This window comes from Lathamus discolor, chromosome 5, assembly GCF_037157495.1.
Source record: "Lathamus discolor isolate bLatDis1 chromosome 5, bLatDis1.hap1, whole genome shotgun sequence".
NCBI lineage: Eukaryota > Metazoa > Chordata > Aves > Psittaciformes > Psittacidae > Lathamus > Lathamus discolor.
Window position 1 is genome coordinate 121,363,505 of NC_088888.1, and position 15,486 is coordinate 121,378,990.

Genomic DNA, 15,486 nt, shown 5'->3' on the forward strand with positions numbered 1-15,486 from the left:
GCCCAAAACAACAATAAAGAAATCTCTCAACACATAATTTTAAGTGTTAAGAAGAGACAGTTCCTTTATTTCAGCACTGGGGACACAGGGGATTGCTCTTCCAATTGTGTCCTCCGAGCTCACCAAGAGACTGCATAAATACAATGCAGTTTAAACATACATATTTATTGTTTTTCCTGAAAAGTTATACATAGTAAGAGATTTCCGTGACCTCACCACCACAGAGTCCTTCACCCTTGTGCTGGCACACGAGTGTCTTCTGGTGGTCTTTGAGGGTCTCCAAGACCCTTGGTGGTCATTCTCCTGCTGTCCGCTGGTTCACCTTTCTTTGTTCTCTTTCTTGATTCCTTGCCAGAGGTCACAAGCTGCTCAATTCTCAAGAATGAGCCTGTTTGAATTGGATTTTCTATACATTTTGGTTGCCCTGGCTCATAGTTTTCACAATTCTCGGGATTTTCAGTTCCTGTTATCTTGGCTTGCTATTGTTTGTCTGCAGCTGCACTGAGCTGCATATAAGCTAAAACCAAGCATACAGCTAATGGCTCGTAACACTTCCATTCTGAAAATAAAAAGCCAACAACTAAACAAGCCCCAAGAAATCCACTCCCAAAAAACCCACTAGAGCAAATCCAAAAGTTTTCCCAGTTTCTCAAAGACAACTGCCTGTTCAGCTTTTCCAGGTATAGAACAGAGATTAGGGCAATGTAAAAAAGCCTTTGCTAGCAAACCTCAGCATTTCTGAAAGGACAGACTTCTTTGTGAAATCTAAACAAGAAAGCACTATTTTTTTCCCTTTTAAACTGCACAGAAGGGTTTAAGCATAAACTTCTCCCCTATGCACCTGGGCATAGCACAGGTGAACCTCACTCTGCAAGATTCCTTTGGATATCATCAAGAGGACATGGAATTCTAAAGATGAAAAGTATAACTCCTACAACCAGTTTCACCGACAGTGTTCTGCTGGCCCAAAATCATAACCAAAGAGGAAGTTTTGCTTCAGACTAGGGCATGAAAACTGCAAAGCTTTTTCCGAGAAGGTAATTTAAATACTTTATAACATCATCATAGAATGTTTTGGGTTGGAACAGACTTTAAAGATCATCCAGTATCCTCCTCATAGAAATTATTTTCATAAATAAGTTGTCTACATTTATCATTTTTTAAAATGAGGGGATGAGATTTTCAAGAAATGCATACACAAATACTGAGTACCTTCACTGCACAAGGGTTTTTCCATATGGAAGTTGGCAAGTACATTCTTCCACTCTTTCAGGTAGCAACAAGATGTGCAACCACAGCCTGTTGAGTTTGTGTCACCACTGAAAAGCCAGTCTCCGTCCTGAGATCACCCCTGTTCACATCTGGCAGATGGGCATTCCTCCTCACACAGTTCAAGGTTTCTCTCATACGCAGGCAAACCAACCTGAACCACACGTTGGCAGGCAGCTGTGAGAGCCTGAGGAAAGCAGCTGTTGCGGCAAGCTGGGTACCCTGTGAATACAGGCAACAGAGAGGATGGGGCACACACCACCCTTCTGACCTATGCAGGCCTTGGTGGAGGAACAGGACTGCCTGGGTAAAGGGTAAGCCAGCACCCGACCCTCACTGATGCCCCTCCTGCTCACACAGCCCAATCTACAGCCGAGGATTTAACCACCCACTGGCCTCAGGACACAAAAGCAGTTTCCATTCATGGGCTCATCACCCGCTGCACTGCTCACCCCAGCTCCAGAGAACCAGAGAATCAACCAGGTTGGAAAAGACCATTAAAATGAAGTTCAATCTCTACCCCAGCACTGCCAAGGCTACCACTAACCCATGGCACTGAGGCCTTGTCTCCACGGTGTGTGAGCACCTGCAGGGACGGTGCCTGCAGCCCTGCCCTGGGCAGCCTGTTCCAATGCCTGAGCACCCTTTGGGAAGGAATTGTTCCTCAGCTCCATCTAAACCTCCCCTGGTGCAGCTTGCGGCCGGTTCCTCTTGTCCCATCCCTTGCTCCTTGGGAGCAGAGCTGTCCTGGGTTTAGCGGTAGCAGTCAGTTTTTCTCTTTCTTAGTAGCTGGTGCAGCGCTGTGTTTTGACTTCCAGCCTGGGAACAGAGCTGATAACAGCGATTGTTTTTAATTGTTGCTAAGTAATGTTTACCCTGACCAAGGACTTTGTGAGTCTCATGCTCTGCCAGGGACGAGGGGAGGCCGGGAGGAAGCAGAGACAGGACACCTGACCCAAACTGGCCACAGAGGTATTCCATACCACAGCACGTCATGCCCAGGGAGGTAACTGGGAGTTACCCAGAAGGGCAAGGGCTCTCTAGGGGGGGTTGAACTCGTTCGGCGGTGGTATCGTACTCTCTTCTGTTATTTTCTCTTATCAATATTATCATTGGTGGTAGCAGCAGTGATTTGTGTTATACCTTAGTTACTGGGCTGTTCTTATCTCAACCCATGGGGGTTACATTCTCTCGATTCTCCTCCCCATCCCTCTGGGAGTGCAAAGGGGGGTGGGGGGGAAAGGAAAGAAAGAGGGAGAAAGGGGGGGAAAGTGAGTGAATGAGCTGTGTGGCTCGGTTTAAACCACGACAGGAGCCCAGCCCCTCCTGGCTCCATCCTCCTGCCAGGCAGTTGCAGGGAGCAATCAAGTCCCCCCTGAGCCTTCTCTTCTCCAGACTGAACCCCCCAGGTCCCTCAGCCGGTCCCCATCACACTTGAGCTCCAGGCCCTACACCAGCTCCGTTGCCCTTCTCTGGGCCCGCTCCAGCCCCTCAATGCCTCTCTTGTAGTGAGGGGCCCAGAACTGAACACAGGATTCAAGGTACGGCCTCACCAGTGCCCAGTGCAGGGGAACAACCACTTCCATGGTCCTTTTAATATAAAGATATTACAGAATACTGGCGCGAGTACTGAGCCCTGAGGAAGACCACTACCAACCAGTCACCGACTCAGTGTGACATCATTCACCACCACCCTTTGGACTCTGCCACCCAGCCTGCAACCGAAGCGATGGGACCCGTGAGGTAACGCAGAGCCCCGTGAGGTAACGCAGAGCCCGCCATCGCCACACGCCCCCCCCCCCCAGTCAGAGCTCTCCCCCATATCCTTGCACTCCCGCAGCCACAGCACCTCAGGGACACCGGGACGCGGCCCGAGAGGCCCCCGGCGCCCGCCCGAGCTGAGGTAAAGCACCTCTCGCCCTCAGGGACACCCCCGCTCCCCTCAGGAACGAGCCCTCACCTCCCAACGGCCACCGCCGCCCCTCCCCCCGACGCGCGCGATCTCCCTCTCTCCCCTCAACAGCCCCAAAAGCCGCGCTCAGACACGCGCGTCACGCCGAGCCGCCAGCCAATCAGAGCGCGGCGACACCTGCGCCCGCCGTTTGCCACCCGGAGGCGCGTCCGCCTTTTGAGTGACAGCTCACCTCGACCAATCAGCGAGCAGCATCTCGCCCCCCGCCTCCCCCTCTGCGCACAAAACGCGGCTGGAGAGGGGGCGGATCCCCTCTCTCTTATCCCCCCCCCCCCCCCCCCTCTCCGCGGCCGCTCGCTCCCCCCGCCCCTCCGAGGACAGCAGGTGATTGACAGCCCCTCAAGCCAATGAGCGTGGAGGCCGCTTGCGCGGCGGCACGGCTCGGGACCAATGGGAGCGCCAGCTGGGCGGAGGCCCGAGGTTTCCAAACGCTCCGCGGCGCCATGGGCTGAAAACTAAACCGAGATGGAATCTCCCAGTCTGAACCGGTTTGAGCCGGTTCCGAGCCTGTGGCATTAGGAGGGGGAGACGCGCCGCGCTCAGTCCCTGCTACCACCGCCGCCGCCGCCGCCGCTGCCGCTGTGCGTGTGACCTGCTCGTAGCGGGGGAGCCGCCGGCGCAGCTGAGGGGGCAAAGTTTAGTGCGAGCCCGGGGGGGGGTGGGCATGGGGCTGAACTGAGCGCTCCGCCGGGCCTCGGGGGAAGGCGGCAGCCGCAGCAGCACCGACAGACCCGGCCGCGCGGGCCCGGGCCTGGGCAGCCAGCGACGCGGGACACAGCGCCAGGGCCCCGCCGGGCCGCTCCTGCCTGGGGCAGCCAGGGCCGCCGGGAAGGTAGAAGTTCCCTCCGCCCTACCAGCGGCCTCGGGAGGCCGACCCCCCTTCCCCTCCCCAGCTCCCCCCCCCCCCCCTCCTCTCCTCCCCCCTCCCCGAGCAAGAGGAGGGGAGCGCGGCCCGTCTGTCGGGAGCGCGGGCGGCCGAGCGCCGGAGCTGAGCGGAAGGCGCCGAGGGGAGCGCCCGCCCCGGGGGCCGCGGGCTTGTGCCGGGAGCTTAGTGCAGTGAGGCCAGGGCACGCTTCTTGCAGGGGTAGTGTGGGGAGGAGTGGCGCTCCTCGTCCATAGCCGGCAGGGAGGAGGGTGCGCTCGTCTTCCCCCCCACACCCCTTCGGTGGTTCTTTTTTTGGAGGGGGGGGAAGGGTTATTTTTAGTGGCCTTTTTTTATTTTCCTATTATTTTTTTTGGCGTGTGGTTAGAAACTTCCCTCACCCACCCCTACTTTTTGAAGGAAGAGGCTGTAAGAAACACCTAGGTAAGTCCGCGCTCAGGCTGCAGGGCATGGTCGGGGGTGGGGTGGGGGGGGTTGCCGCGATGAGGAACGTGGTGGGGGGCAATGGGGGGAGCGCGCGGGAGGAGGTGCGGGGCAGCGGGAGGGGTACGGCCCCGCGTGTGTGTGTGTGTGTGTATGGAGAGAGCGAAGTGGAAGGAGAGAAACCTGAGGGGGCCGGGGGGGGGGGGGATGTGGGGGGCTGTGTGTGTGTGTGTGCTTAAAATGGGGTTTGGGGTCTGAGCATCCTCGGCCTGGCCGAGCGGAGCGCTCATGCTGCGGGAAAAGCGGCCGCGGGGCCGCACGGCGGGGGCTTTGCCCGTGGTTACGAAGGGGATGGAGCGGGCTCGGGTGGGGGGGTTGGGCTCGGGTACGGGCACGAAGCAGGGACATAATCTGTAAATTATTAGGAGTGGAAGTTTCCAGAAATATTTTTGTGTGTCTGTGCAGCAGTATTGAAACGTCCGCCTGGATCACGTGGGGGGCCCTGTATAGAGCGCAGGGCTGGAGCGGAGGGAGGGAGAGGAGGAGAGAAGGGAGGGAGGGGCCGCGCCGCCGCCGGCCCGCCGCGCTCCGCAGGGCCCCGGCCCGCCCGCTCTCCGCGCCTTGCTCCGCCGCACCGGGCCTGCTCCCCCCCCCCACCCCGCATCCCCTTCGTGAGCCGGGCAGCGGCGCGGCCGTGCGGCGGGGGCAGGGGAAGGCCGCCGCGCTGGGGTGAGGAGGTGATTTCGGGCGCGGCCGTGCCCGAAAATGAATGCTCCGAGGTGTCGGGAGGATGTTGGTGGAGCGGTGTGATTGCATCTCGTACATTCACGTGTGCGTGAAGTGGGGACGGGAGGGATCGTCTCGTTGCGATTGCGGGTGCGTTTGAAGTGTAATGCGGCTGCGGTGTGCTCCCCTCCATGCGGTGCAGCTGGAGGAATTCACAAGTGATGCAACTAATTCGTTGGAAGAGGGTCTTGGGGCGGTAATTCACTTGCGTTCAGTAGAGGAACTGCATGCTGAGGAATGGGGCTGAGTGACTCTCCCAGGTTGTCTCTTTCGGGGTTTTGTTTGCTTTTAATCGCTGCCCCCAGTGAGCTTTAAGGTTGAAGGTGCTCTGAGTGTTCGCTGTGAATACTCAACGTTTCTCACTGCTTAAATGTATGCTGCTGTTCCCGTGCACGACATGCTTAAATGAGTATATCGAGTATATCATAATCTAACTGTTGTGTTAGAGGTCCAGGGTCATTGGAAGTTGGGATAACTATGTAAACAGTGCTGCAAATGCAGTTCTTTTGACCTTCGGTAGATGTCAGATTCTTGCTATGTTATAGTTCAGATATTCAACTTTTTGTTTCTATTTCCTCAACAGTATTGAAGAATTGATTAGTGGTGGTTCTTGGAGCCGAGGTTTAAACCTGTTCTGGAGTTCAGGGCATGATGGGGAATGAAGTATAGGAGTGTACTCAGTCAAAGATTAGAAGCTTCATGTGGGTGCAGTGTGATGAATAGGAAATAGAGTTGATTGCAGTTGGTATTGACCACAAAGCCGCCATTTCTGTATTTCAGTTTGCCAGTAGGTAGGTCATTTTGAAGATAATGCTGGGAGTGGCAGAGGGCCCTATTCAAAACATTTCCTTTCTGCTTCCATGTGGTTAATAACTTCTCTGCGTCACGTGGCTCCTCGCTTGTGCTCTTAGGGCCTAAAAACTACCCAAAGAGGCTTAAATCAGAAATGAATGGCCCCACCTGAGGAACGACTGCTTTACGACGCTTGTTGTAGTTTGAATAGTGCTTTCCCTGCTCCTGGTAGAGGCCAGATGTGAACAAAAAGGGGCGTGTCTGGTGGGAGAATTAACTGTGCTGAGCTTCAGAGCTTATTCGTGGGTGCAGCTCCCTTCTAATAGCGCTGCTTACTGCCCCTCTGCCAGATGAGCTGTGCTTTCAAGTGGCCTCTTCAGTTAAAATAATTAAATAGGTCTTCCCTGCTGCTTTGTTTTGGTTCTTGCTTCTATACTTAACACTGGATTTTGTAAACTTCAGGGACTGTGGGGAAAGGGCAGAAGTGTTTTGATTTATTTATTCTACTTGATGTTTATTTCCTTCTGTCTTCCCAGGTAGATGGCTGACTGGATGTTGAGATGGAGCTCTCAAAATGATTATATTAGTGTAGTAATACTGAGTGGTTTACTTCAAAATACAATTAAAACGTTTGGGTTTTGAAGTTAATACCTTTCTTTATAGAAGTAGATGAAGTTCCTTGACACTGCTTGCAAATAAGCATTTATAACCAAAAGATTTTCCTTGTCTTTATGCTTCTGTAGGATTTTCACTTAATTAGTAATTACTTGGGTTGAGGCACAGGTTTGTCTTGCTCTTGACTTTTGAGCATGACTTAAACATGCAAGGCATAAAGAGAATTCTTATTTGCACACGAGGTTATTTAGTAAGAGCGAATCTGACTTTAGCTTACTCTAAAGGGGTTGGCTGGGTGTATGAGGGTGTTTCTGGAAGTTTCAGATGGTATCTTCCTGAGTATGCACATATCCCTGAAAAAGTTATAGTAAAGCTCTTGCAGTGTCCAGACTTCTGGCTAATTCTCAAGTGCAGCTTTATGAAGATTCTGAAAAGGGGGGTGAATGGCAGAGAGCTGCTGTAGAAGGGAAGGTAGGAATCTGTTACGATTGCCAGCGACTGTGAGAAGGCAGCAATAAACTTGATCAGACGCTTCCAGCATGGGATGGGGTGTGTGTGGCTTGAAAAGGGTAGAGTATAACTTAACCATTCACAATTCTGTGGCTCCTGGCTAGTTTTCTGGCTTTTCACAATTGCCCTGTACCAGTCTCCAGTGGGTAAGCATCCTAGATGCACACCCACAATCACCCACACCCACAATCACACACCCCCCACCTGACTTCCTTTGCATAATATTGAGGCCGTAGTATCTAGGACAAAGAGTTAATGCATGTGTGGCTGGTTTTATGGGGCCTGAAAGCTCCAGTAGAATTTCACTTCAGTTTCAAGTGGCCTAATGTGGTACGTGGAGTAACCTGCTGACTTCACAGTTCACCCTCTCAAAGTGCCTTCAAACAATCAACTGCCTTAGTTTCAATGCAGATTTTTTTACTTGTGTGTAGTTTTTGTTTCCCCCAAAGTATTTGAAAAGCATCCTCTGGCTAATTTCTTACTGTGTATGTAGGTCACATTCACTTACTTCCATAACCAATTGTTGAAAAGCTCTTCAGAATTGATCTTCTAAATGTGCATGTTGGGCTTGGAAACTAAACATCTGTCTGAGATTTCCAGTATGTGTTCTGGTTGTAATGATACTAGGTGTTTGTGCCAGCAGACTTGGTGGCTTACGTGTGTTTAGGGGCTGGTAGGGGTTTGTAGTTGCTTTGAAATCAGTTTTAGCTTGCTCATAATGCCAGCTGGTAGACTAGTGTGTCTTATGTGCTATACCTGCTGAAGACCCTGAGAATTTGGCAGTCCTGGAGTAGTGGTTGGATCTGTCTTGATGATTTTAATGGTCTTAACCAACCTAGTTGATTCTATGAATTTAGTTGGGGCAATGATGGGTGAATTCTTCAGAAAGACTTTGTCCTACTCTTCGGTCAGCGACTGAAGGAGAGTTTTGTTCAGTGCTGTCCAGTACTGCTAACACAGCTCGCCTCATTCAAATGAGATGCTGAAGTTGAAGCACTTGCTTTGTAACTACATAGAATAATAATTTCTTAATGTTTTTTTGTTTATTTTGCAGTAATCTATGCCAGCAATTATGACAATGTTAGCAGACCATGCAGCTCGCCAGCTGCTGGATTTTAACCAGAAACTGGATATCAACCTCTTGGACAATGTGGTGAACTGCTTGTACCATGGAGAAGGCGCGCAGGTAATGCGGACTTAGAACCTATGTTTCTTGGCTATGTTTCACCTTACGGAAAATCAGTTGAGCAAAATGAATTCAATAAAAATCAGTAATATTAGTGAATTTCCTCTGCTAGTGACTGGAATCTCACTGGTAATTGACATGCCCCAATTTAAAGGCAGGCCTGATGTTACAAAGATTGGAATGACACTTAGAACAATGTTAAGTTTAGTGTGTGTTCATTTCTAGCGTGCCTCCTGCTGTTGAAAGGTGTTGCCAAGTAAAATTTTGTAAGGGCACTTCTGCTTGCAGCTTGCCTTCTCTGACTTAGTTCTTGAGAAAGGTCTGAGTTACCTGGAGTTTATTATTGCGGGTGGGAATGTGAAGCCATAAATTTAATGTTGGCTTCACTGAAGGATTGTATTTAAAAGAAAAGTGTTAATGACATTATTGCTGTATTTGTACTCAGAATCATAGAATCAGAAAACCATGAAAATCAAAGAACCATGTCACGCACAGTTTAAGAGAAGAGTTTGTTCTTTCTTGTGTCTTCTCCCACCCCCGTTATTGTTCGTCTGATGGTTTTTGCACTCTTTCTTTGGCCTTAGAACAGATTGTGAAGTCTAAGTTCAAACTGGGAGAATGTGCATTTGTGGGCTTGCATATATTGTCTTGAAAGTGAATTTTGTATTGCTTTGATGTATTTCTTGAACTACTTCGGAAATAAGACTTAAATGTTGAAAGCAAGTACTGCTACAAGGGCGTTGGCAGAGGTCCTGTTCTGGCAAATGTTAGTTGTTTGTGCTTAACAAATTGGGAGTTTCAGTGTCGGGCATCTCTTCCTAAGATATTCTTGCACAACAATAAATGAATTAAAATGAGACAAAGTAGCTGATGCTTTTCTATTCCTTCCAGCTGTTAGAATAAACAGTAATATACTTGCTTATACTTGTTTTGTGTGTGTCTTAAAAGAAAAGAAGCTTTTGTAAGACTTAATGTGAATTCCTATGGGTTTTTAAAAATACTTTGCTGTTTCTTGAAGTATTTGCATTTTGAGTGTCCCGAATTCAAACAGTTACTAGCTGTAACTACATGATCTTAAGGTCCTTTCCGACTCTAACTATTCTATGATGTTGTGACAGAAAACTGCCTGTAGCTTTTGCCTTCAGAGTATGAACTTCTGAGTTCTTGTTCTGTGGTACGTTTGTGTACTGTGCTGCCTTACAGAGTAGGTGGTGCTTAAAGTATTGTTTGGTTTGAATGGAGTTTAAAAAGTTGGGAAGGTTTATGAGGAGAATAGGGGATTAACACTAAATGCAACAATCCAATTGCCATTGTTCTGGTGTTGTAAGAAGTTTCTTCACTTGAAACAGCTGGGTTTAGTCTCTAGTGCTCAGAAGACTAATAACAAGCAAAAATTCAAGAGGTGGCACTTAACTGGCAAAAGTGAATCAGGAGAGAAACCTCTTTTGAGTGCATGTGTTGCTTCAATGAGAGCTTGGTTTCCTATTGTAGTACGCTTTCAAAGGTGGAGACATATTTCAGTGAGTCTGAGCTCTTACCTCTTGCAAGGAGTTCAGAAGTCACTGCTCTGTGGAGCCTGTCAGCTCAAATCATGTCTTAAAGGGTGACAAGAATAAGAGAAGCTTAGGAAACTAAGTATTAAAATTGGGAGATTAACAGTAGTTTGCCTGGAATAGATGAGTGTATGCTGAGGTAAGAAAGGTTTAGAATGTGGCCTGGATGGCCCATGCTGAACTTGCTTTCAGATTCACCTGTCTCTTCCTTCTGCTTAATTCTTATCTCTGCTTGCAAAAGCCTTTATCTGCTGCTATCTGTTAGGCAAGAAAGAAGCTCTTTTCTGTCCTAACTTCTCATTGCTTTTTTTTCTGTTCTTGGGGCTTTTTTGTTGGTGTATGACTCTGGAAAGAATAAATATCCCCAACCCCACCCCAGTGCACCAACTTGAGACAACTCATAGGTGTTTACCTGGGCTCATCCCAAGCTCTTAATTCTACTGGCCTGTTAGGTCTTCACATGTTCAAAAGGATTATTTGTTATTTGGTACCCTTTTTTTGGTAGCAACAATCCAGTGAGGCTTTGATCTTGATTCAGTATTACCGTTTGGTTTATAGGGGTTTTAAGAAACTACAGAAATTGATGTTCAGAAAAGGGGTTAGTGGTTATGACAGCAGTGCTTGGGAGAGGAATATTGAGCTGTATATGTGTTGTTGGTGTTGAAACTTGATCCTATGATATGTCAGCAGTATTGGAAGTGCTGAGGGAGGCTACTATAAAAACACACCCAGGCTGAACCTGGAAGTAATAGTTATTCTTTCCCCTTCATTTATTTTATTGTAAAGCACTGATGTCATGCTGTGAGAATATGGTTGTACTGCTTTTGGACTTAACAGAAATATTGGTGTGGTATTTCTCCATATCAAATCTACAGCGGTTTCCTTTCTGGTCAGTGTCAGGCAGGGAACTGTAGGCTCAATTGCATGAAGTAGGGATGCCAGTGTTGTACAGGTATTTTAGATGTCCTTGCTCTTTACTGTTGTAGCTTTTAATTTTTATCTGGTAAATCCCATGCCCAGTTTGTGTTTCTTGCATGATAAATATATAGATTTTGGGTCTTGATGGGGTTTCTTTCTTACTGAAGAACATTATTTTCTTACATCAGTTGGTGATTAGCCCAAGTATGTTCTTGCAGCAAACTAGAAATCTGCACAGCTATAGTAATTTCTGTTGAAGTTAATCCTAAAGTGAAGCTTTAACTGCTTTGTAATGCCATTGAATTGGCTCTACAGTGAAAGAATGAGCTAAGTTTTGATGATTGTGATGCAAAATGTTCATCTTGTTGGTAAGACAGTGTCTGATGGTGGAGATGATGCAATTTGCAGCAAGATTTGTCAGCACACTGCATTTTTGAAAATAGCTATCATTTGGCTCCTTAAAAAATGCTTATGGGCACGCAGGCTTTTGAAAGGATAGCTAAAATGAACTTGGCTATTTCAGTGTGTAACTGCTTCAGATGAGGTTGTGCAAGTTACTGAAACCATAGTATCTAGCACAAGAATTGGTAAGGTTAGTCCCAAGGAAGAACAAACCATTAGCCTGACCAGCTCCCTCAGTGCCCCCCCCAACCAGTTTTTATTACTGTTTTGTAAGCTGTTAGATATACCAAGGGATTCTTCAAAAGTAGGGATTGAAGATCTCTAATGCTCTGCTCCCTGGCTCTTCAAAAGAAAATCAACAACTTCACAGCATGATACAGTACTCTTAAAGCTAGCACTTTATATGAATGCCTACAGTAGAACTAGAAAGATTGGGTGCCCTTGAATACAATTATACCTGGATGACTTCTTTGAAGGGGAGAAAACCTCATTCTCTTCTCTAATATGTTTTTCCTGTAATGTGTATTGTTCTTGCATGTTTACTGCTGCTCTAGATGAACTCTTCAGTATGGAAGTAAGTAAAGGACTGTTGCATCAGTGCGTTTTTGGAGTTCGGTTGTTAACACTTCAGCTGTCACACAGAAGGAAGTGTAAGGGACTTGTTGCGCCTGATTGAGTTCTGTAACTCTTGGATAAGTGGTTTAAAGATGTGTTCTATATTAATGTCATCACTGAGACTATATAATTTCTTAAGTAATCTAATGCTAATACTTTTTTTATTAAACTTGATTTTAGCAAAGAATGGCACAGGAAGTCTTGACTCATTTAAAAGAACATCCTGATGCGTGGACAAGAGTTGATACTATTTTGGAGTTCTCTCAGAACATGAATACCAAAGTAAGCAAATTAACTTTTATTTATTTGGATTTCCTCTTTCTTCCATTCATAAACTTTGAGGAAGGTATCTCATTTTTAGCCATAGACTTTCTTGATTCAAGCCACATTTTATTGTCTTGTTTCCAAAGTTGGCTTTAAACAAGAACTGTAAATGGACAAAAGAAGGACAAACCTTTTATATTGGCAAGAGTTTTTCTCCCTTTTTTATAAAAAAAGGAAGAGCTAAATTGGAAATATAAGGGTTTTTTTCAAGGCACATACAAGCATAGTGCCAGTTCCAAAGATTGGTGTGTGTCTGTATACGTCTGAGTAATGACAAGTCCCCTAGAGCCACATTTTGTCCTTGGATAAGTGCTTGTCTGCTCTTGATCATCATGAGAGCCATATGCACGTAACTGAGGAGAGAATTTGTCCCTAGGTATATAAAAGACAAAATGGACACCTTTTTAGTACAAGATTTTGAGCAATCAATGAAAGTTAAACACCCCAAACTCTTTGTAGTAGATTAGTCTTTACTGATGTGCAGAACACATTTACTTTGTACTGCTGGTTTAAATCCATCCACTGTGGTAGAGACTAAAAGGGGCAGCATTCAGGTGGTTTTTTTTCTACAACTTTAAATGCTATACCAAAGACTTTTGAAGTTTGAAGCGAAAAGTTGATGGAAATGTGTATACATTGTCTTTTATTCTCTCAGATAACTGACATGTACGTTTTTCTGCTTGATACACACTGTGTTCGAACAGAAAATAACCGTGTTTGGCTGGTTTCTGAAATCAGGGCTATTCATGAAGCAGTTCCATTCTCTGAAGTAGAGGGGAAAAGAGTTTAAAGAACTTCCTCAAAGTGCTAACCTTTAAGTAACAGTGTTTGCCTGTTTGCTTGCCTGGTAAACTTTGCTTTTTATACTGACAGACATTACTAATGTTTAAGTTGATTTATCAACAGTATTTTTAAAAACTCAAAATTTGTCTTGTGAAAAATGAGATGATTAAAGGAACAGAAAGAAAGCAACAGGTAAAGAATTCTTCAATTTACATAAATTGCAAATGATTTGGTGCTAAATTTATGCACTATGACATTTGGCTTTTATGCAATCATATTTTTTCTTTAATTAAAGCTGTTAACACTACCTGATATTAATCATAATGTTCCATTATGTTGATTGCTTGTAATAGGAAGAAAAGGGGTGTCTTCCTGTGCAACTGACACAGCTAGGCTTTGACGGCAGGCCTCCACAAGGTCTACCCTTTTGATTCCCTTTAACTGAATTCTGTTCATCAATTGTTTTTGTTTCTTGGGAGGTGGGAGGGAAAGGGATTCGGTGCATAGAATAAGTAATAATGGTATCACAGACGTTTCTACCATAGGGATCATTTCATGCCTTTTTTTTTTTCAGTCTTTGTTGTTACCTGTCCCTCATCTACATAACTGGGTAGTGAGTTTCTATTAATTAGAAATAAGCAAACCAGGAGCAAATGGACTTTGAAAGGTTTGTTTTATGAGCAGTTGATAGGGTTTGTTTTGTCTTCTATTGGAAGAGTTGATTTTATATGCTTCCAACAGTTCAAACAGGAAAACTTGTAACTGGTGTCAGTGACTTCTTTCTGGATTTAGTGTAGCTGATTATCAGGGAAATAAGGAAAAATTAGAACCATCAAATCAAGTGAAGCTAAAAACCAAGATGAAAACCCCAGAAAGCCCATTGCAGAGTGTTCAGGCAGGCTGAGGAAGCCTTCAAACATGGTATGGCAAGAAGGATGTGTAGGTGAAGACTGCATACAGTGATTTCATTTCTGCTGTGGTTTAATTTCATATGCAAGTGTTAGGAAAAATGAATAGTACTGAGGAAGAGAGGAACAAGACACTAGCAGAGAGCAGAATTGAAGTCACATCTGTACAAAGGAATGAATAGAAATCTAGACAGCATGAACCTCTTCACAGTTTAAGGTGTGTGAATCTGAGTTAGGTGTTTGGGCAGATAATGAGGAATACGTATGGCAAATTGCAAGAAGTGCTTGTCCTTTTCTTTGACTTGGAGGAAATCCTAAGCAGGGAACTGAAAAAGGCTGAAGATGAGGTCTGTCTGTAGTTTAGGTCAGGATTTTCATTTAGGTGGTAGATGGTATTCCATTGCTTTTGTAAAGTGAAAGTAAACTTGCCATTCTGGTCTTAAAGGCTAAATAAGTTGACTGGTAGAGTCTGGGAGCAAAACATCTGTGGTTAGCTGTTACCTGAAAGGGTAAGTGATGCAGGTGCCAGGTGCCTGTAGAATCTAGACATTTAACTGGTGTTCAGATCTGCTTCAGGAATGTTAGCACTGTCTGATACCAATGTGTGTATTTTCAGCATTGTTAGAAGCTTTTGTAAGGGTGTTTTGTGAGCCTGGATCAGTTGCAGATGGTGTCTGTGAATCTGTAGCAGTGTCTGAAATCACTTCCCGTGAAGTGAAGCATTTTACTGAAGAATGTCTCCACACATTTCCTTCTATGAACATCCCTTGATTTCATTTAGGTTTTTATGTTAAGTAATTAAGTAAATTCAGATTTAAAATCTCATTGATAAACTTTTGCTGCTGACCGTGCAGAAGAAAAATACCATTGCTAGTCTGTTAATGCATACTTTTTCTTGGTACCCAAGAGTTTTGGAAGATGACAGAATGCAAATGCAGGATGTATATGTGAAGCTTGTAGAAACCTGGTCGGATGGAGAAGCAAAGGGATACAGGTTATGTTGAGAACAGCAAAAGTGGTATTTTAATACAATGTAGTTTGGGACAGTTGACACTGTGCTTTTTTTAATGAAACTGAAGTGTTCGTGATCCCTTTGGTTGAAATGCTCATGATCCTACTATGTATAACAACTAACCATTTTAAAGAGGAACTCTTATTCTCAGCCAAACTTTGAACTGTGAAAACTTGAGTTTTACCTTTCAGGCATTGATGTGATGATGATTTTTTTTTTTTTTCTTCCTAATCCACTGCAGATAAAATAACAACAAACCTCCTCGTCCCCTTTTCTCTCCTGTCTATTCATGCTAATAGGGTTTTACATATTAAAGTTCTTCCATCATAGTACCACAAACTTCTTTCCCTGTTACTGTGAGTTGGCAGTAGGGACAAATGGGCAGAGGGACTGTGGCCTTACCGATTACTTTGCAAACCTAACGGTTTCGGGTAAGAACATAGGAAGGAATTCCTGAAAGGTAAAAGGATTTCCAAGAGTTTATTCACATTTCTATTATTCTTTGACTGAGCACAAAAGTTCATCTTTAAATAGT

General features: G+C 45.7%; 1 protein-coding gene across 6 annotated transcripts in view; it reads left to right on the plus strand.

The window, feature by feature from the left end:
- The first annotated feature begins 3,656 nt into the window (after positions 1-3,656).
- XPO1 (exportin 1) overlaps positions 3,657-15,486 on the plus strand; it is a 40,934-nt gene continuing 29,104 nt past the window's right edge. Inside the window, exons 1-4 of one of the 6 annotated variants that reach the window (XM_065682380.1) lie at positions 3,657-3,816; positions 4,492-4,547; positions 8,305-8,436; positions 12,105-12,206. In XM_065682380.1, the coding sequence (XP_065538452.1) occupies positions 8,311-8,436; positions 12,105-12,206 (228 nt within the window). In that variant the 5' untranslated portion in view covers positions 3,657-3,816; positions 4,492-4,547; positions 8,305-8,310. Of the gene's footprint in view, positions 3,817-3,874; positions 4,548-5,202; positions 5,277-8,304; positions 8,437-12,104; positions 12,207-15,486 lie in introns of those variants that run through there. The other 5 variants (XM_065682379.1, XM_065682381.1, XM_065682378.1 and 2 more) reach the window with 5 other exon arrangements.